This window comes from Xenopus laevis, chromosome 3L (assembly GCF_017654675.1).
Source record: "Xenopus laevis strain J_2021 chromosome 3L, Xenopus_laevis_v10.1, whole genome shotgun sequence".
Taxonomy (NCBI): Eukaryota; Metazoa; Chordata; class Amphibia; order Anura; family Pipidae; genus Xenopus; species Xenopus laevis.
Window position 1 is genome coordinate 62,003,473 of NC_054375.1, and position 23,243 is coordinate 62,026,715.

The window sequence follows — 23,243 nt, forward strand, 5'->3', positions numbered from 1 at the left end:
GCCAGAGCCCCCCTTTAAAGGTTTTTTAAAAAATTGGTTGTCAGGGCCCCCCTACAAGTTAAAAAAAAATAATTGGTGACCAGAGCCCCCCTATAAGTTAAAAAAAAAACATTGGCCCCAAAGAATATTTTTTTTAAAAAAATAAAAAAACACACATTGGTGTTCAGTAGAATTGAACTCATGGCTTCAGGACTTCAACTTCGCCTCCTTTCGAGACTTTGGGTCTTTTCGCCGATTCAGGACTTCAATTTCAGCTGTTTTTGTGACTTCGGGTGTTTTCGTCGCTTCGGGAGTTCGGCTTCGGCTGTTTTCGTGGCTTTGGGTCTTTTCGGCGCTTCGGGACTTTGGCTTCAGCACTTCCGCATTTTTTATTTTGCCTTCAAAGCAAGTGTTTTTTTGCTTAAACATGATTTATCATTGAAATTTTCCTGTTAAACTACAATATATGATTTGCCTGAAATATTTGACTTACAGTATATGGGCCTTCCCGCACTCAAGGAATTTCCATGGTGACAGGTTATACTGCTTTTAACAGGTGTGCTATTGTTTTGCATAAATATGTCTGAAATATAATCCCTCGGTAAGATCATTGTTGGTCTTTGTTTAAGAATATTGTTTTCTTTACAGTTCTTTGTATTATCAAGGTGGTGTGGAAGCTGTATAATCCCTTGCCTGGCGCCCAAGGGATTACAATTTGGACTCTCACCTAAACAAAGATTACCTCTAGCGGTTTATAATTGCTCAACAGCACATCTAACAAAATATTATTGTAATTACATGTGTTGGTAAATATCTCTACTGAGCCTTATATGCTATTCTTTTAGCATTACTCTGTATTTATATAGTGCTGACACATTTACGCAACACGTTACAGAGATCACAATACATCATTCACATCAATCCCTGCCCCAGTGGAGCTTAAAATCTAAAGTCATTATCCAATACACACACAGTATAGTGAATTTAGTCAGGAGCCAATTGACCTGCCTGTGTGTTTCATGGCTTCCTGCCATCAGAATTTTGCATGGGTTATGTCAAATCTGAGGTTGTACAAAATAAAAGGGTAATCTCAAGTAAGCTTTATAAACACGCCATTTATTTTACACTTGTTTTTTTCTGGTGTAAATCATTTTACATAAATTGATAAATAGATCACCAAGTGATTGCAAGATAATGTCCTATTAGACCCTGATGCTAGAGACACTAACCCAAGCAACTCTTAGGGCAAGGCTAGACTTGGCGTTTTTAAAAAAACTCAGTTGGGCGTAAATACGCCACTGAAATCACACGCAACCGTCAACATGCGTTTTTCAGCACGTAGGTTTCTTTTTCCAACATGCACTTCTCATTGTTCTCGTTCCCCATAATTCTGCTGGCTGGAAATAGAAAATAGAAAAGCTGTTTAGAAATAGAAAAACTATTTACATGCAAAATGGAGCAGAAATTATCGTCAATACACAACGTAATTACGTCACCTGCCGTAAAAACCTATATGCGTCATTTATCTTGCGATAATTTGGACGCCATATTTAAAATACGCTGTGTTTTTACGTAAAGTGTGGTTTCAAATTTGCAGATCCCACAGAGTCTATTGACGTATTGGCGTTTCTGCTAAAAAACGCCAATACTGGTGTCCCGTGGCAGATTTTAGCTTCCAAGCGCCCAGTGAGAATTGCCTTAGTGCGTTTTCATTCGTTTCAGTGGTAGTGCAGTTTATGCGTATTTACGCCAGACGGAGCTTTTTTAAAAACGCAACTTAAAAATACCACGTCTGACCTTGCCCTTAGTTGACTGTAGCTCACCTGCGGGCAGAGATGAAGCGAGGCAAAGCTACTTTGGTCTGTGCACATGGTTTAGTGTAGGGCAAAGCTTTGGTGCATAAATGTCCAGATGCAATTGGATGAGAGAAACACATCCCCTAATTCAAATACAGATTTCTCCATATACTTCTATCGATTTTTTTTTAGAGAGAAACCACAAAATAAGTTTTTGTCATTGAACTGAAACGGCCCAAAGTCTAAAAATGTGTTTTCTTTGACAGGATGGTTCCAGAAGGATGACTAAAAATCAGATGTTGGCACTTTACATCAACTGTGAATTAATATATGGAAATCTATTATGCATTTTAGCGATGTGCCACTGCACTGAATTTTTATGCATCATTGTATTATTTCTTTATTTTCTCCCTAGTTCGGATGTATCATTCAGAGCTATTTCTTTTGGTGAATTAAACTTGTGTTTCAAGAAGGACACTGTTATTTGGTGTATACGGTATATATGCTTTTTTCCAGTTATTTGAATGCGGCACTGAAGACCCTTATCTTTCCTGCCAGCGCTCTTGTTATTACTCATGCATTTTGCACCATATTACAAGTCATATACTAACATAGCACATTAGGGTAAAAAAAAGGACATCAGGTTCAACCGTTTGTGTCTGTTTATAACCTGCCTAACTGCTAGTTGAGCCAGAGGAAGCCAAAAACCCCATTTGAAAAAACTCCTTCCTGACAGCGACAATTTGAAAATTCGCCAGCAACAGCTTCGCAGCAATCGCTCAGACAACTGTAATTTACTAAAATGGAAGTTTTGTCCTGGGCGTCAGATGCTGGCGAATTTTTGTTAGCGTTACTTCGGCAATGCGTGCAAATTAAGGTGATTCTGCCTAGCGCAGCTTTGCTAGAGGTCTTGCGCTCAGGCTAATTTGCATATGGTGGGAAATTTAAAGTTGAATGGACGTCTTTATGTTACATGCTGCATCTAATACATTACATTTACACTGATAACTACACAGGCCAAGGGAACCCTAATAAAGTCAATTGAGTTGTTATAATGCCCTACACAAAAGCCCAGTGTAAAATAATGTTCCCATATGTTATAAAACACTTTTGCAGCCTATCACCCTGAACAAAGGAAAAGACGCCAGCGTTTTTTGGACTTAGAAGTTTTTCCACTCAAAATATATGATGTAAGTAACTGAAGATTGAGGAAGATCTATGCACGCCTGGTCTGAGGTGGCGAAGGTAAGTCTGGCGAAAGAGGTAACGTTCAGTAAAATCCGCATTTTAGTGAATTTGCGGAGTAACGTCCATACATCATAGTGAAAAGTCGCCTGGTGTTAGAGTGCGAATCACGTCTAGCGTCTATCTCCTTTGCTAGCGAAGTGACGCCTGCGCCCGTTAGTAAATCGTCTAAGTCCCTGAAAGTAGCGAATCGTTGCCAGCATTAGTCACTTCGCCCTTTAGTAAATCTACCCCCAAGATGGCAATCAGACCAGTACCTGGATCAACTTGTATATGAACTAACTTTCATAACCATTTGTTAAAAGCCATCCAACCCCCTTCTTAAATCTATCTAATGTATAAGCCAGTATGAGTGATTCATAGAGAGAAAATCCTTGACAACAAGATGGCAATCGGACCAGACCCTGGATCAACTTGGTTATAAGAACTATTTTCAATAACCCTGTATCTCCTGGCTCGGTGACTGATCTCCTAAGATTGACCTAAGAGATGGCAGAAATACAGATAGTTGAAGTAGCTTTCATGCATTTACTGTTGGTTTGTCCACCAGGAGACCAATCAACGAATTTACTCTTTTCTAGCCCAATCAGCATAATAAATATAATTCAACCACCAAGTGTGTTATTTCAGGTAAATGGCACACTATAAGGAATATGTTGACAGACACAATTTTGTCCGTCAACATATTTTAAGTGTAACTCAAGCATAAGTGGATTCCATGTACATAAATCATGCTTCCTCATTCAGGCTAAAGGTCAGGCCAATTTTAGCACAATTTGAGATTGACACATTTTGATAAGAAGTTGCATTGTTCCTCGTATTTAAGTATGCATTTAATGATTCAGTTCTTGTTTAAGCACGTAAAGCATGTTTACTGAGTGCCAGACTGGTGGACATATAAACTGGCCATCTATGGATCCAACTCATCAAGGTAGAATCTTATTAATCAATGAACTAAATATATAATATCTGAATGGTACTCAATGACATACCAGTTGGGAAGGCTTTAAAATCAAATCAGAACAGAACCATACTAGGCCATGGGTGAGTGAATTTATATGGGGCTCTCATTGTGTCCCCTATTAGGACAGCCAGTTTAAACGTGATTTTATACACTTTTATTATAACTTAATGGGCTTAAGTGTATTCAATCTTCAGGTTCAATACATGTAACATTTATAAACTGGCTCTAAACTATAGTTTGTATGGGTGGTCATTAGGGATGAGTGAATTTTTCCTCCTGCAAAGTGCCAAAATTATTCACGAATCCAGGAGATCTAGGAGATTTCCCCCTATTTAAGGAGCTGTGATGGGTGAATCTGTCCCGTTTCTCTTCAACTAAAAATTTGTGAAAGTCCGAAAAATTTTGTGACACTCCAAAAAAAACCCAGCGAAACGCATTGAAGTCAATGGGCGTTAAAATTATTTTAACGCACAACAATTTTTACATGCACAACTTTTTTGTCTAAAGTGCACTAAAGTCGATTATTTTGATGCATGACAATTTTTATGCGCTTGACAATTTCTGTCGCAGCAAATTTTTTTGCCAGCGGATTTTTGCAGCAGTTTCGCAAAACATCTCTAAAGCTTGACCTTTGACAGGAAAGTTTTGATAAACTGAACTGCTGGGAATCCTTTTGGATGAACACATTGCTATGAAACGTGGTTTTAAAGAATATGGCTAGGGGGTTTACATTGGCCCTAATGAATACTAGTTTAGGGTTTAAATGTTGTTGGACTTTTCAAGAGGGACAATTTTTATTTGTCTTTAATAACTAGGCTGTGAAATTCCCATCCCTACTTTATCCTTATTGTTTAATTAGTTATTAAAACTTCCTAATACCTGAATAATATCAACAATAATCTGTTTCTTTTAAGTCAATGCACATTCTTTATCTTTTAGTGAACAGGGAATGAGCCTATTGATTGTAGTACTACATGCAGCTGAATGGCTTTTCTGCCTTTTTTGATCTCATTCAAACGAGTGGCCAGTAGAAATCAGTATCTCAGAAGGCATCTATGAAGCAGTGATACGGGGAGAAGGAGTTTCTGATGAAAGCACACTGCTACAATGTCGTGCCTGCTCCTAAGTGGTAGAATATCACTTGAGCATAGGATTTTGTTCCAAATTACATAAGTACAACCCTGTAAGTTAGCTATACCACACACACACACATCTATTGCCAATTGCTAGCTTCCTTCAGTTGGTATCCATTAAAATACTGCTAAGACGACACAAGGCTACCGACCCTAGACTACATGCCACGGCAACGATATTATCTGGAGGAATTATGTGCAGGCTTCAGGATTAGCATGATGTCACTTTCCCTAGATACAAACGACTTTTTATGGACAGCTGTTACCAAATCTGTTTTGCTAAAGGGCCACAATAAACAAAATTGTTCTAATTATGGTTTCAAAAATAATGAACATTATCTTCAGCACTGTAAAGTTGGACAAGAAAATACAATGACAGACTAATACAAATTGATTTACATTACTGTTATGGGACCTGTTATCCAGAATGCTTGGGACCTGGGGCTTTCCAAATAACGGATCTGTCTGTAATTTGGATACCTTAAGGGGGTTATTTATCTCAATATTTTCTGCTACAAACTCCGATCAAATCCGCTCTGGGTTTCTCCGCTTATTTATTATTAAATTTTCCCAGAAAATTTACTTTGTTGGAAAAAATCAGATTTTCGCGAATTTTTCTGACTTTTTCATCCAATTTTCATGATTTTCACGTTTTTTCATATTTGCATATTTCGAGTTTCTTGGGAGTTTTAAAAAAAACTCACATGAATTTGAAATTCGACCCTTGATAAATGTGCCTCTTTAAGAATACACACTTTCTGCATGATACTATGGATATGATATATTCCACCAGTGTGAGAATATTTGATTGGTAAACTACACCAGCACTGAGTGGGTTTATAAGGTGCATCTAAGGGTCAGGCCACTTGAGCAGATTCGGGAGATTAGTTGCCCCATCGACAAATCTCCTCTTCTTAGGGGGGTTCAATCTCCCGAACTGCCTTCCCCCTGCCCTCCGCCGGCTAAAATGGAAATCGCCTGGGGGAAGGCACACGCGGCGCTTCGTTTTCCGAAGACGCCCGAAGTAGCGATGGGGCAACTAATCTCCCAGAATCTGCTTGTGTGGCCTGACCCTTAATGTTTCTGAAGAATATATCCCAGGACATATCAAGGGGCAGATTTACATAGAGTCGAATATCAAGGGTTAATTAACCCTCGATATTCGACTGCCGAATGTAAATCCTTCGACTTCGAATATCGAAGTCGAAGGATTTACCACAAAAAATTGTTCGATCAAACGATTAAATCCTTTGAATCTTTTGATTCGAAGGATTTTAATCCATCGATCAAACGATTTTTCTTCGACCTAAAAATTGTTGTTGGGGACCTTCCCCATAGGCTAACATGGCACCTAGGTAGCTTTTAGGTGGCGAAGTAGGGGGTCGAAGTTTTTTTTAAAGAGACAGTACTTCGACTATCGAACGGTCGAATAGTCGAACGATTTTTAGTTCGATTCGAAGTCGAAGTAGCCAAAAAAATCATTCGAAATTTGACGTTTTTTTTATTCTATTGCTTCACTTGAGCTAAGTAAATGGGCCCCCAAGTGTAAAAGCAGGAGTTTAGTCAAGCAAATTAAAGTTTGCATTTTGTTCTAAAAAAAACCTGCTCTCTTCAGTAGCCCAAATGTCACTGGATGCAATACACATATTATTATAGGTCAGAACATGTAAACAACACTATATCCACCCTTCTGACATTTGAATACAGTGTAATATTATCAAGCAATATCCACACGGTATTCTTACTATGCTAGATAACAGCATGATGACAGAAGCAGAGAAAAATACATCTACAAATACAATTCATATGACAATCTTTCATGAAACTGTTTTGAAAGAGAGTTTTTATTGTGTGTTTCGTACATCTTTCCTCACTCTTGATTTGTTGATTTTAGTGTCTTTGTGTCGCTTTAAAGTGCAAGTGGGAAGGTAGTTTTGTTTATAAAGGCCATTGAGTTTACGATGAGAGCACAATGGGCTCCGGCGAGATCGGTCGTGACAAAATCAAACCTGTCTGATCGACCCAAAGGACCGATCTCCGCCCGACGAAAAATGTCGGGACTCCACACATGGTCCGAAAACCGTACGAATCGAGGATTCGTACGATAGGATCTTTGCGTCTATGGCCAGCTTAAGGCTTTCTCTCCTCTGGGGTCTACAGAAACCCAATTTGCAACTACTGAGCTAAGACAAGTGACACATAATGGAAATCATCCCTTAAAGGAATAGTTCAGTGTGAAAATAAAAACTGTATAAATAGATAGGCTGTGCAAAATAAAAAATGTTTCTAATATAGTTAGTTAGCCAAAAATGTAATATATTAAGGCTGGAGTGAACAGATGTCTAATAAAACAGCCAGAATCCAACTTCCTGCTTTTCAGCTCTATAACTCTGAGTTAGTCAGCGACTTGAAGGGGGGCCACATGGTACATTTCTGTTCAGTGAGTTTGCAATTGATCCTCTGCATTCAGCTCAGATTCAAAAGCAACAGATATGACCCATGTGGCCCCCCTCAAGTCTCTGATTGGTCACTGCCTGGTAGCCAGGGTAACCAGTCAGTGTAAACAAAGAGAGCTGAAAAGCAGGAAGTAGTGTTCAGACTGACATGTTATACGTCAAATCACTCCAGCCTTTATACATTACATTTTTGGCTAACTAACTATATTAGAAACATGTTTTATTTTGCACAGCCTATCTATTTACCCAGTTTTTATTTTTACGCTGAACAATTCCTTTAAAGATAGAAGTTTCAAATAAAGGCACTTATCCCTGTGTTTAGGGCTAGATCTGCATTCTGTCAGTAGAATAATTATCTACCATGGACTGAAAAGAATGACCATGTTGGTCCTTATATGACCAGCTTGAAGTAAAAAAAAGAAAGACAGGACTGAGTATTTTTTTGACTTTGCTAACAGCCAAGCCAATCATATGGCGAGGAAGCTTTAAGATGAAAAGAGAGCCCTTTATATTTCAGAGTTCTCAATTCCATTGTTTTTATGGGCATATTTATGAAGGGGTGAAAGTGACTTTTAAATAAATGTCCCTAAAGAATCCTTTGCAAGGGAATAGAAATGTGTGACATTTTCATCCCGTGAGCTCCATCTCCACCCTTTGATAAATAAACCCCTAACTCTTTATGATTTGCCTGTATGTTTAAATCACTGGACCAAACACATATGAGCTGCTGCCAACCATTTCTTTTTACTGCAGTCAATAGTTTGTTTTGACTTGCACGACTATGAGGGTAAGACACCAGCAGAGAACAACCATAGCAAGTCACCTCCTAAATTTCATCCTATATACACACAAAATTCCACAAATTCTTCTCCAGAAAAAGAGCCTGCGTGAGCCGTCGTTTTGTAACCGCTACCATATTAAGTAACAAAACAAAAGAAATATGGCACTGACAATACATTCCCCCGCAGTTAAAGATTACTATGAAAACTCTGCATACTTTGCACTCGTGAAAAGGCCAAACACGTCTTTCTGTACGAGGCTGGGAACTCAAGTCTTTCTCAGTTGTTTGTCGAAATATTCACAGGAACTTCACCTGAACTTCCCCTTTCACAGAATGTCTTTCACAACTTTGTGCAACAAATAAAATGCTGATAGTTGTGAAGTTCACTTCTATTTCTGTTTTTGTTTTTCATTATATTTTTTAGGGAAGTTTCATAAAAGTTGTGCATTGCTTTCCTGCGTAGATGTTCTTCAGTTATGACTGAGCATACAACAGCAAGCAGAAGCAGCCCATTAGTGAATTCTGTGGCCTGAGTAGCAACAGGGACTTACTGTACACAGCCAAAACTCCAGTCTTTTGGAAGGTGAGAAGGTCACTTGAAAAGGTCCATCATAATCCTGAGCTCCATGTCCATTAACTAGGTGCGACAAGCATGCGTCTTACCGCATGGAAAAACTGACAGTCTTTAAGGCCATGAATAAATGTTGTGTAGTTGGTACAACTTGTCCGATAAAAAAAGATTAAAAAAACAATTTAAAAAAAAGATTAAAAGAAAAGTATGTCATTGTGTTTAATCGCTGCCAAACACTCAGAGAGGCACATTTATCAAAGGTCAAATTTCGAATTCATGTGAGTTTTAAAAAACTCCCCTAAAATCTTATAAATTGACCAATCAAAAATTAAGGGGGAAAAAAAAAAATCACATATTTTTTTTTAACTCGGATGAATGGAATTGGCCCAAAACTCGAATCGAATTAGATTCAAAATTTTCTCTCAAAAAAACTTGAATGTTAGGAAGGCTGCAAAATGATCCCTGGACCTCTCCCACTGGCTTAAACAGCAATCCGGCAGGCTTTAGTTGGTGAATAGTCGAAGTCGGGTTCTTAAAGGGCCAAAGTATGATTAATCTTGAAAATCAAATTCAATTTTTTTTTTAAAAAAAAAAACTCAAATTGAATTTGAATAATTCCTTAGTTGAATTTGACAGTTTTGACCATAGAAAAAAAAAAATAATCAAATTTTCAGTTCAACCCTTGATAAATCTGCCCCTCTTTGTTCTAACTGCTACTTAATGCTTTTTTTTTTGGGGTGGGATAGGCGTTAATACTAAGTTGTATACAGAGGTCACAATTTGTGTGCTTACCATGTAGAATATACTGTGTGGTTTCCCACTTACATAGCTTCACTCCTCTCGTTTATAAATATTGGTTATAGGATCTAATTATGGGGCCTCGTTTGAATAACTTTGAGAGACTTTAGGGCTCATTTACTGATGGCAGGAGAGAAAGAACAAAAATACAAGCACAAGCTGCCATGTTTCTCACATTATGCACCCACCACCCCACTGGTTGTGGGCCCAAGTCTAGAGGGTAAGAAGAAGCTACACTCTCTCTATAAATATAGCACTGTCTGAGGGGCAGGAGGATACATGCAGGGAATTCCCTCTTGTCCCCTAACTTGCTCATTATTCAGACACACAATGTAGGGAGCATGGAGAGGTGTAAGGGAGGTCTGTACATATTGTCTGCCCATGGTATGTGTAAGGAGCACTTGTGCCTGCCAGTTCCAGTGTGCAATACAGATCTCAGCAATACCTTAATCTTTTGTACGAGCACCATTTTTTTTGCACCTCAGTGCTCTATTCGTCTTCTTAAATGACCCCTTTGTTGTACAGACATGTATCGTAGTGGTTTTCATCCACATCCAAAGCGTTTCTGCCCAAATATCAGATCGCAGAAAAATTAATATCTGAAAAGTTGAAAACTTTTACTGCAGACAGCCGTTTTAAAAGAGTAAAATGTTTTGTTGTATATACTGTACATTCTATGTAATGGGTCTGCGTCTCTGCGATGTTAATCTAAAAAACAAAATCAATTCCTTGTGGAAATAAAGCCGACTTTGCAGCCGATACCACAGAAACACCATCTAATTCCATGACACTGCTACTAATATTGCTAGGTGTTCTGTGCTGACACTGAAATGCAGTTGGGTTCATGGTCATATTCTTTACAGATGGAAAGAAAAACAATAACAATTCTCCTATGGGCAGATGTCTGGCCTACAAACGAATTAATCATTTGCACAAAGGAAACAAATTCTCTCTTAAAATATGTCAAAATGATTTTAAACACCCCTATCAGTGTCCATGTTTCAATACTACTGCAGGCTGTTGTGTAGTTTGCACTGCATATTGCTATAAGGCTTTCAGCTTCCGGAGTGTCATTTAACACCATCTGATCTGAGCATGTTCATATCCAGGCCTGGAGACACTAGACATTACCAAACCTAAATAAAAATGTCACATAAAGGCAGGCTTGCATTCTTAAAGAACACTTAATAAAACATCTTCTTGGAACAAACTGAAGAGCCAAGTGCAAACAGAGCAGACAGGATTCTCATTGGAGGGTCTTGTTGTTTTGTAGCTTTGGAGGACATGGGAAAAGGTTGTTGTGCAGTGTAAATATACAGTAAGAATCCAGATCTGTGGTTGCAACAGCTCCCATCCTGCTTTTACTAATATGAAGAAGAATACCAAGAGCTACAGACCAGCAACTCTTTGAACCAGTTCAGCAGTGGTATATCCAGAGTCCAACAATACAGATTTATTTATCGCTGTGTCTACCTATAGAGAACCCTCACATTAGAAGTTAAATCAACCTGTATTGAATAATTTATCCTGATATTATTTCTCTCTGAATGAAAGAAATAACAGTAAGCTATTCGGTGGTCCTTACAAGTTAATTAATTGCTTTCTTTATGAACACTGAAACCTTTAGCCATTAAACAAAGAGCTAATCAGCATATTTATAAAGGAACGCCATTGATTTTACTCAAACTATGGCGAAGTACCTGCCTGACCAACATCTCATTCTGAAATCAAGGGTATCACTATGAGTGGCCTTCTAATTGCTGCTATAACAACCTTTACACTTCTGGAAAGGCAAACTACTAGATGTTGGAACATTTGTCATGGTCTCGGATTCCATTCAATCACAAAAGTTGGGTGATCAAGCCTGGCTCTCAGTTTATGTTCTACTTCACCTTACAAGAATACAGTTGGGTTGCGGGCAGGTCGCTCATATTCTTCCATCTCCGCAAACCAAACTGTACAGACATCACTTGGTTCACAGGGGCATAATTGTGCTGAAACAAGAAAAAGGCCTCCAAAAACCGTGCCTACAAAAAGGGAAATACTGAATTGACAAGAACATTATTGTCCTCTGTAGTGTAAAGGTTTGCCTTCACTGGATTCCTCCTCAACAACTTTACAACAGGTAGCCTTCTTCCAGGATCCACCAAACTCAAGACTCCATGATGATATCCTGTTATTTATCCCTTCTAAAATGCATTTCCACTACTCCAAAGTCAAAGGGCAGCAACCTTTACTCCACCCCATCTGACATTTGGTTTTTACACAGGGTGATGTTATGCTTGGCTGCTCACCCATGGCAACCAATATTGTCAAGCTCTGCAGAAATGATGCTGTTCAGGTGTTGCTCCCACATAAATTTTGGAACTTGGCAGTGACTGTGAGAACAAGGTTATATCACCTGCCACTGGAGACGTTTACACTTACAGCTGAAGTGGCCGGCTTTATTTGTAAATCTTCAGCAATCTGGATGGGGGTGGTTTAGAATTCACTCCAATTCCACTCTATGGAAGGGTGCAAGTATACTAGTTTTTATCTTCATAATCTATTTTACGTATGTCATATTCCAATTTATATAAATGATAACACAATTCAAGCACTAAATTAACTTTTGGGCACTTATTTTGCACAAGTTTTTTTTACTTTTCTCCTTTAATGGGATTACCTTTGAAATGCAAAAGTTGAGAATGTGTAAAAAAAAATTCACAAGTGGTGGTCCTTTGCTTCCTATTGAGAGAAATGAAGAGTGGTGGTTTCGGACAATTTGCTTCTAAAAATTGCTACCGAAAGGGTTTTCTCACTGGCTGGGCCATGAATTGGGGGGGGGGGGGGGCATTGGAGTAACCAGGATGCAGTGTGAATGTCAGAAATGTAGCTGAATACGAGAGGATCTGAAAACAGACCAAAGCAAGAAGAATGCAAAAAGAACCAGGCAGATAAGAAAGGCTGATCATTAGAAACAATACCACATTAAAATTGATTGAAGAGTTGCTTTCCACTGGCTTTAACTTTATAAACAGTGACATCCCCCCCCCCATCCATCCATGACTACAAGTATCCACTCTTTATCTTAACTGCTCTCTCAAAGGTAAAGCAAATATAAAATAAATATTTGATTTATTATATTGCTATGAAAAGACAAAGCACATAAAACCTTAAAAACAAGGCAACGTGTGAAATCGCAGGAAAAAACTGCATTTTAACTTCTGAAAAGCGAGGATGCGTATTGAAGTAGTTCAAGTCATAGTGGCAGTGTGCATGGCACCCATTTGTCACATATCAATCCGATTCGGATGCGTGTGCAGAGGTTTTCTGCTGGTTTTCAAGGCATTCTTTCAATTTATCTTCTGTTAATGTCAGACGGTGCTCCAAAATCGAAACAGTCTGCAAAATAAAAGGAGAGTCATATAGTAATTACAGCTGTGCTGGCATTCTCAACTCCCTCTCTCTCCAGATTCCAGTTAATTGGCAGATATGCATTTCATATAATACATCGTCTGTCCATTCCCAATTTTAGCTAATAATTATATGTCTGCAATGACTCGTGGTGTAATCCCTAAGCATACTAGCACTGCCAATATTCTATTTTATTTTGTGCATACAATAGCCCTTTGTCCACACCTATTTGTCCCACTATTTACCGTATATACTCGAGTATAAGCCGAGTTTTTCAGCCCCCAAAATATGCTGAAAAAGTCTACCTCGGCTTATATTCGGGTCAAGCGCAAAAACCGTCGCCTAAGAATAGTCACCAGCGCCTAAGAATAGTCGCCGGCACCTTAGAATAGTCGCCGGTGTCCAAGAATAGTCTCCAAGAATATTCGCCAGCGTCCAAGAATGGTCGCAGGCATCCAAAAACGAGACACAGTCACCTCCAATGAGAGCAGAAACCCTCAATTTTTTGATTGAAACTTACCAGAAGCTGCTGCATTTCTCACCCTCGGCTTATACTCGAGTCAATAAGCTTTCCCAGTTTTTGGAGGTAAAATTAGGTACCTCGGCTTATACTCGGGACGGCTTATACTCAAGTATATACGGTAGTCACATTTAGCTGCAATATATAATACTTTTATTTAAACCGATACCATACTTTCTCAGGGCTGTTTCCTTTAGAGGCTCAATGGCCAGATTCCTGTGTGCCATAAGCTTTAGACTTTTCTAGTTAGAATAACAAAATATTCACTCGCTTTACCAATTCGCTCATTTGACAAAATACAAAAATCTTACACTGCAATGTTCCTCTCTATTATATTGTTTTTAAACTCAACATTTGCTGTTAATTTTCCTCAAAAAATAAAATGAGGCAGTTAACCATCACCAAAAAAAAAGTGTTCTTGTAGCAGCTTGGCAAGGCAAAGCACTGACTTTCTAAACAGTCCGTTGCCTTAGTTGATACATTACTCAGGATCAGCAGCAGAAGCTTCCGTCTCTACAGAGCATGCTCCCTGAGCTTTACTAAAGTCTGTAACAACTCCTATATTAGTTGGATTTCTTTGATGCTGCTTAGATCTAGAGCATAATATTTTAAATGGTAACTGTCATTTCACAAATACAGTTTTTTCTTACAGTTGTTAGATTTCATAATTTGCGAATTCCTCAACCTAACATTTTCTTTTCTGCAACCAATACACATGCTGTGAGTCACTGATTGGCAGAATCCAACACAAGACAGCAGTTTGCAAAGCACTATGACAAACAATATGGTAGGGTTTACAGTAGGGAAAGTGAAATGCACTAATAACACCATTTAAACCTCAAAAACAAGAAAACCCTGTCTATAAAAAAAATAAATAAAAGTAATTATTAAGCATTTGCTGCAGTGTATGGGATTTTTCAACAATGGTCTCCCTTTAACTGGAACCTCTTAAGTAAATTAGAGAGGGAGAAAAATAAAACACAATTTGTTTTAAAATAGAAAGCACTTTAAAAGGTGTAATTATTTGGAGTATACTACTTGAAAATGATTTTGTAAATAATTATTTACACTGAACTTCATATGCCTGCTGGTTTGTTTAGAGCAAATGTTCAGCTCTGATTTAGGGATACTACAGAACAGCACATACAAACTGGAATTTCAAGGCCAATTCACATTATCTGTGGATGGTAGAAGGTTTTTTAGCAGTTAAATGGGAATGGTTTATGTACGTAGGTTTATACCATAACAAGACGTGCAATTTAGCACAATTGATCATATCAGGGATTTAACCCATTGACAAATAGAAACAATTCACCAATTGTGGTGGCATTCAGATAAAACAGGATTATTATAAAAAGCAGAAGTAAGAAAAGAAAAAAAAAGTACTGTTGGACTGTGCAGAGAAAACAAAATGGGTGGCAGAGAGATGGAGGAATAGCATCAACCTTTTCATAAAAAAAAAAAAAAAAGAGATGGATGAACGTGGGTTGAAATATTGAAAGGAAATGTATCTTTTCTTTTAATCATTTTTTTTTGCTTATAACAATTCTTCACTCTTACTCACTAGAACGATTTGCTGAGATTGCCGAGTTTCTAGTCTATTCAATATGAACATTTAATTCAATGTCATGCTACTTTCATTATCAGCACATTTTGCATGACTAAGGACAACTTAAAGTGGGTGCTTCTTTAACATAATAAAAAGACAAACATTCTCACCTGGGTCAACACATTAAGCTGATCTACAATCTGTTCCAATGTATTGCTCAGTGATGGAGGAAGAACGCCTTGTTCTTCTACTAATGGATGTTCCTTCTGTCCTTCAGTGTAAGAAAAGGCCACAGGAGGTGTGGGGTAATTGTCATTTCTTACATGCTTATTCAATGTGTGCACAGCTTTAGTCTGTAAATAAAAACAGGTCTGATTTAAGCACATGCATTTAAGCAATCGGAATGAAGACTTTAAGCTACTTAAAATAAAACAAGAATTCTGGAAATGCTCTCATCTTTTGACTCTCAAAGGAACTTGGCACTTTGCTGAGTGGACAAGGAGCATAAACATCAGTTCCAGTAGGTCATCTTCAACGGAACCCTTCGAGGTCAATGCCTTAGCCCATGCACTCAACATCTTGATCAAACAGCCTACTAGCAGATACACAGAAATTTAATTTTTAAGAAAAACTTTAAGAGCCAATGGAAAGTAATTTGGAATCGTCCCACTAGGAGCAAAACCTCCAAATCAATGACAGGCCTGCTGGAAGCTCTGGTAGATACAATATGTGTTTCCATGGTGCCCCTTCTAGTATTATGGATTTAAGTCCCATAAGGACATTCGGTATATAGTGCCCATACCAGACAACATGTTATGAAGTTTAAAAAATGGATACATGATAAAAAGAGAAGAAGCAAATGGCAACAGATAGAAAAATGAGTAGCATGAAAATGGGTTGATGGAATGGACCTTAAAGGGGCAATAAAGATCCAAGACAGTAAACAAAAAGATAAGAGACATAAAAAGAACGGGTGATAGTAGATAGTAGACATTTGTGATTTCATTTAATTTCATGCACGTCTGCCAGGACGTCTCCAAGTCTCCTTTGGACACTTGCTAAGCATTAAATTTGCTAATAAGTCTTGTTAAGGTTCAAAATCTTTCAGTGATACTGGCGGTGGGTTTCAGATAGTTCTTCAGCTGCTCTAGTATAAAAATAGCTAGAATGTCAGTCATGATGTGTAAGATAAAGGAAGAAGACTTAAAGAGCCACGAGAATAAAAATAATACAAAATAACTTACTGCTATATGCTCCAATTTTCAAGAAAGAAAATGAAAAAGATATTTAAAAAAGACCCATACCAGATATAAGAATTGACGTTCACAATAATTTATTTAAAATACATGAACATTTCGAAGGCTTTGTGGCACATTGTTGATGATGTGTTTTCAGGTAAATCAGAAAGAACTTTTTTTTGTAATCTATTCGTTTGCAGATAAGAAAAAGATGTGTCTTTACGCAGCTTTAACTTCTAGTCATGGTACTTTTGTGAGAGGAAGATCCAAAGGGGCAAATTCACTAAAGCGCGAATCGCCTAACGCTAGTGCAAATTCGCCAGCGTAACGTAATTTTGTTACTTTGCCGATTTACTAATGGGCGCTGGCATAAATTTGCTAGCGAAGTGGACCTACTCTAGCGCTACTTTGCACCCTTACACCAGGCGAAGTTGCGCTATGGCAAAGGGACGTAACTTCGCTAATTCACTAACTTGCGCATTTTACTGGATGTTACCTCTTGCGCCAGACTTGCCTTCATCACCTCAGACCAGGCGAAGTGCAGTAGATTAGATAGGGCTTGCTTCAAAAATAGTTGAAAAGATGAAGTCCCTTTTTTAAGGCTGATAGGCTGAAAAAGATGGTAACTTTTTTTGGGGGCACCCTCCTTCCCCCCTACATTTCCTAACATATGGCACCTAAACTATACAGTGGCCACATGTGTAGGGCAAAATAACAACTCTATTTTATTTTATGAAGGTTTCCCAGGCTTGTGTAGTGTAATGTATTTGCTACTACATATACGTCCATTCAACTTTAAACTTGGCGCCGTATGCAAATTAGGCATCGCTAGTGTAACTTCACTTTACTTGACAAATTAATGCTAGTGCAACTTCGCTGCCGTTCGCCTCCCTGAGCATATATTCGCATTAGTGAATTTGCGTAGCGCATGCAAAACAACGCCTGGCGAAGTGCAGCAAAGTTGTCACTGGCGCAACTTTGCTTGCCAATTGGTGTGCATGTAAGCGAAAACCAGCTGGCACGCAAAATGTTAAATGAATGAACTGAATCTGCACATTTCATGAGTTCTGGGGCAACACCAGTGATCTATTGTGTAATTATATGATTCATGTGGATTACTCAAATCACAGACTATTTTTCATTTCAGTTGCGAGATTGAGGCATCTCATCCATCATTCTGCTAGCAGGATTTGTACACTGAGCAGTATCAGCTTCACTTCATTCAGCATTTGCATGGATTTTGATGGAGTAATTATTATTTGAGTTAATGATCTGGCTGTGCATATTCACTAACTGAATGTGTATGCTTTTCTCTATTCATTTATCTACTGACCCACTTAGTCACATGGTAGATCACCAGTTTGTTGCAGAGCCCTCCTGTCTGCCTTTTCTTACTGGTCTATTTTATTGGCTTTGGGTGATTTGGTTGGATGAACGAAACACTGCTTGTTCACTTGTATGCAGTGTATTGTTAATAAAACAACTACAGTTATGGGACCTGCTATCCAGAATGCTCAGGACCTGGGGTCGTCCGGATAATGGATCTTTCTGTAATTTGGATCTTCATACCTTAAATCTACTAGAAAATCACGTAACCATTAAATAACCCCAATAGGCTGGTTTTGCTTCCAATAAGGATTAATTATATCTTAGTTTGGATCAAGCACAAGGTACTGTTTTATTATTTCAGAGACAAAGGAAATAATTTCATTATTTGTAAAAAAATTGAGTTTATGGGAGACTGCCTTTCCACAATTCAGAGCTTTCTGGATAAAGGATTTCCGGATAACCGGTCCCACACTTGTACTGCCATTCCCTTTAAATCAGAGGCCTGGCTGCAGCCTTCCAGCTGTTCCTGAACTCCACACAGCAGTTTTCTGATGATAGAACAGTTCAATCTGAATGCTCGCTCCTGATTGTATAGTACACTCTCTATTAATTGTTAATAAGCAATATGGTGGTATTTAATGAAACGAAATGCACACTGGCCTGAGGGCAGATGCCATCTTGTGCAGCATTTCGTAAGCCATGATTAAAGAAGTTGATTACCTTTCAACAAGATATGTAATTAAAAGATTGCTTGCTTTGCCAGAAGGCAAACATTTAACATAAATACCTCTGAAATGCAATCTCTGCCCAGAGTTAAGCAGCCATAATACCATCTGAAGTACCAGTTTCCCCTGGGGCTATTTTGAAAGCTGTGCCAGATTTAAGCCCAGGTTTATCATGTATTGTACCCTTTTAATGGCTGCAGAACTTCCTGTTTAGGCACGCATGAATGTACGACTAAGGTCATTTGTTTGTGTGCCGCTCTCCTCCAGGTCAATCAATACTTTTAAATGGGATTATTACCAGCATATGTTACACTATGGTTCACCAAGCCCAACATCTTTTCAATTTCATAAGCCATAATAATTTGATTGTAATGAAACGCTCCATGAAACCACCCAGGATTCCTGACGAAAGCTCAATACTATTTTATTTCTTTATTCAACAGGCACTCACAAAACTGCAGACATGCCTGGGTGCAGATCACAAGACTTGTAGAACACAATACACTGAATGGGTGCCACACTCACAAAAGTTATAGAAATGTCAGAAGTTTATTGGGAGCAACAAACTAATATTTCTGCTTTGAGAAAGGTCGGTACCATCGCCGAAATGTTACGTTTGTTGCTATATAAATTCAGTAATAACATGCAATTAATTGAATTAAAAAATTCACAGGGTTTAATGTTAATTATAAATACATATGGAAGTACAGAACTACTAGTTCAGAGCAAACACAGAAGTAGTAGAAGTACAGGTATGAGACCTATTATCCAGAATGCTCGGGACCAGGGACTTTCCGGATATTGGATCTTTTTGTAATATGGATCTTCATATTTTGAATCTACTAGAAACTAGACTGGTTCTGCTTTTAATAAGGATTCATTATTTCTTAGTTTGGCTCATATACAAGGTACCGTTTTATTGTTGCAGACAGAAAAAGGAAATCATTTTAAAAAAAATTAGCATTTTTTGGATATAATAGAGTCTATGGGAGACGGGCTTTCAACAATTCGGAACTTTCTAGATAAGGGTTTGCGTAGAACGGATCCCATACCTGTAGCAGTAGCAGCAGCACAGATGTCGTGCGGTAATAGAGGGCCTGGCAGATATCCTGGCGGTTACATCTTCTCCCATGTTGGGGAGTCTTAACCAATTTACTGCAGGGACAAATGACCTCTACTCATGCCACTGGGTAGCTCATAGAATACAAAAATAAAAATATAAAACAGAATAAAATATGGGTTGCAAAACAATTGTACCGACTGAATGATGGTCCCGCAGACTGCAAATGTCAAGTGAACGCACTGCCACTGCAATGACGGACACATTTTATTTATACAGATCTAGGAAAGGTTGCTAGAAATAGCACTGACATCTTTGTTGGATCACACTTCAGTTAGTGCAGGTCATAGCTCACAGGTACCTGCCAGTATACAGTATAGAGCTGATTTGTCATGAGAAGTGCTTAAGGCTAAAGGTGGCCATACACGGGCTGATAAAAGCTGTGGGTGGGGCCCTCAGACGGGCTTCCCCGATTGATATCTGGACGAAAGTCGGCCAGATGTCGATCAGGCAGGGCTAAAAATACGGTCGGATCGAGGACCGCATCTGTTTATTGATCCGTTTCGACCGCCCGTATGCTATACATTATGATCTGATCATTGGGCCCTAGGGCCCACGATCAGATCAGCCCAATATTGCCCACCTCAAGGTTGGCATATTGGGGAGAGATTTGCTTGTTTGGTGAAAACGCTAAACGAGCGGATCTCTATTTGTAAGGCAACCTTTAGCCGTATAGCATCTTTTAGGTGTGTATATTCATGCAGGTTAAGCCTATATGCCTATAATTAACCACAGTACAAAAGAAATGGTGTTTAGAAGGGATGCAACAAATCCACTATTTTGGATTCAGCCTAACCCCCGAATCCTTTGCGAAAGATTTGTCTGAATACCGAATCCGAATTTGCATATGCAAATTAGGGGTGGGAAGGGAAAAACATTTTTTACTTCCTTGTTTTGTGACAAAAAAAAATCACACAATTTCCCTCCCAGCACCTTATTTGCATATGCAAATTAGGATTAGGTTCAGCCGGGCAGAAGGATTCGACCGAATCCGAATCCTGCTGAAAAAGCCCAAATTCTGAACCGAATCCTGGATTCGGTGCATCCCTAGTGTTTAGGGAACATTTTAAATGATCCACCTGTTCCCCTAGGTTCAAATGACAATGACTGAGGGTGTATAGCCCATTCCCTACTTTACTGCATTTACAATCCTGAAAGCAAACATTTGACTTTGCCCCCAGGGCAAAAGGAGGAGAACACCATTCCAGCCTGTTTTAGCATTATTGCAGGGTTTAGACCTGTATTTAGACAAGCTGGAATTGGAGTACAGGTAATTCCCATTTCAGTTTAAGAACAAATTATCCAACTTAAATCCAAGTGCAGTTTTTCCTTTAATTAAGTTGAAAATGTCCCATAAAAGGAGAAGAAAGCAACTGCACGATGGTGAAAGGACAGAATATTTAGAAGTACTGCATTGTACTTTGGGGGCAGAGGGTTTGGGAAATAAATAATATAGTAATTGTGGGATATTTCCAGAAATGAGGGCATAGTCATGTTAGTAAAGAAACAAAATGAATGCCATGTGCTGTTCTATGATGTGCTCTAGGCACTTTGGTTACAAAGGGGTTATTTATGAGTGAACATGGGAAAGAAACTTTGCATGTGCAACATTGCTCAGTACACCACATCCTGGATGTGCAACAGTGTCATCCCCAACCACATCCCCTTTGTATTTCTTAGTTTAACCACACAGATAACGCGGAAATACTCCGTTTCCTTTTCTTTGAACAAAAGCCCTGAACTCTACTTCTGTAGAACAAGTTAAAGTGTACATACACCTTCTGTATAACGGCACTGGTGGGTTGCGGTCTGTTGGGGTACCCCTAGTTGCCTGTGAAACCATCCTGGGGCTCAGGATACCTTTGCTATATACAGGCTGTAGACACTTTCCCCTGTATTATTCAATATTCTTTTATCTTCCCATCAACACTAGAACTGAACACTAGATTAAAGGGATGGCTCACCTTTAGATTAACTTTTAGTATGTTATAGAATGCCCAATTGAATTCACTTTTCAATTGGTCTTCATTATTTATTTTTTACAGTTTTTTAATTATTTCCCTTCTTCTTCTGACTCTTACCAGCTTTCAAATGGGGATCACTATCCCCCATCTGGAAACAAATCTGTAAGGCTACTCATTTACGGTTAGTCCTACTTTTTGGGCTCTCTACTATACATATTTAAGATTCTTATTCAAATGAGTGCACGGTTGCTAAAGGCAGTTGGACCCTAGCAACCATATTGTTGACATTGCAAACTGGAGAGCTGCCGAATAAATAGTGAAATAACTCAAAAACCACAAATAATAAAAAATGAAAACCAATTGCAAGTTGTCTCAGAATATCACTCTCTACATCATACTAAAAGTTAACTCAAAGGTGAACAACCCCTTTATGAAGAAGTTCTATATTGCAGAACAGAATTTAATACAACGGAATCTCTCTATTTATATAACACATAGAGAGTGTACATTAGTCCCTGCCTGAGTTTGCATCACATTCACACACGTACCCATTAACCTCCCTGCAGCTCTTTGAAATTTTGGAGGATCTGAATGGCCCTTGGCTGACTATTGCGTGATTCAACTAAATGTCTGCTAGGCGTGGAGAAATTATTATTCATCACTGTGTGTGTGTGGGAGATGTCTGATGGTGAGAGGTCCAATCATTTTGAGTAAGTGGGCCTTTTACAATAAAATAAACAATAATGTTATCCTTTTTAGTCAAATGGTACTTGATACAATTTTGGGTTGACCCATTCCAGCACACCCAAACGCATTGGACCTGTTATCAAGAATGTGGAGGTTTTCTGAATAACCAGTCTTTTTGTAATTTGGATCACCATACTTTAAGCCTACCTACCTACTTTGTATTATTTGATTCAAATGCAGTCTATGCCTCGTAATTCGGGGTTTTCTGGAGAACAGGTTTCCCATTATCTGTAAAAGGAAATGTAATCAAACCCTAGGTAGGTACCTCGTTCAGTCTTTAGAAGTACAGAACACAGATGGGAAAATGACTTGTTGCATTAAGACAATGTATCTTGGACAATCAGTAGGAAGAATATAGGAGCTCGCTAGTAATTGTTACTATCCAGCCCAATAAATCAGTGGTTAGAATGCGTGTGCAGAGAGGGGAAAAAAAAAAAAAAGTCTTCCGATCAGTCCAGCCTCATTGCATTCGTTAAAGTAGAATGCTATTAATTATACAGCCCGGGTCTTATTAAGATAGATTACTGTATGCTTTTACAATCCCATTTGCTTATAAAGCAATAAACCACTTTAAACGGATATGAGAATTTTTCCACTTATGGTCTCCCCTCCTATTCACTAAGGATATTTAAACTAACCACCTTCCTAAAAGAAGAATTCTTTTCATATCAAGCACATTTAACGTTTATGACCAATGAGGACACTGGAATTCTGGTGAAAGGTACTGACCTTGGCTTTTATCCTCTCTCATTGTAAGCACACATACTCCCTGAGCAGCTGTGCATGCTTTATTGCACTTCTCCAGATTCTTATTCATATCTACAGGTTTAAGAGGCTATTATGAAAGAGCATGGTGGAATACAAGTGTTTAAGTTCCAGTCTATTTTATATAGAGTTGAATGTACCCAGCTACTGTAACACTTAGGGATCAT

At 38.5% G+C, this 23,243-nt stretch overlaps 1 protein-coding gene across 2 annotated transcripts in view; it reads right to left on the reverse strand.

Annotated features, from left to right (window-relative positions):
• Window positions 1-12,823: 12,823 nt before the first annotated feature.
• Window positions 12,824-23,243, reverse strand: part of poc1b.L (POC1 centriolar protein B L homeolog) — a 43,828-nt gene continuing 33,408 nt past the window's right edge. The window contains 2 exon segments of one of the 2 annotated variants that reach the window (NM_001095999.1): window positions 12,824-13,107; window positions 15,359-15,541. In NM_001095999.1, coding sequence (NP_001089468.1) covers window positions 13,003-13,107; window positions 15,359-15,541 — 288 coding nt within the window. In that variant the 3' untranslated portion in view covers window positions 12,824-13,002. 2 annotated transcript variants of the gene reach the window in all.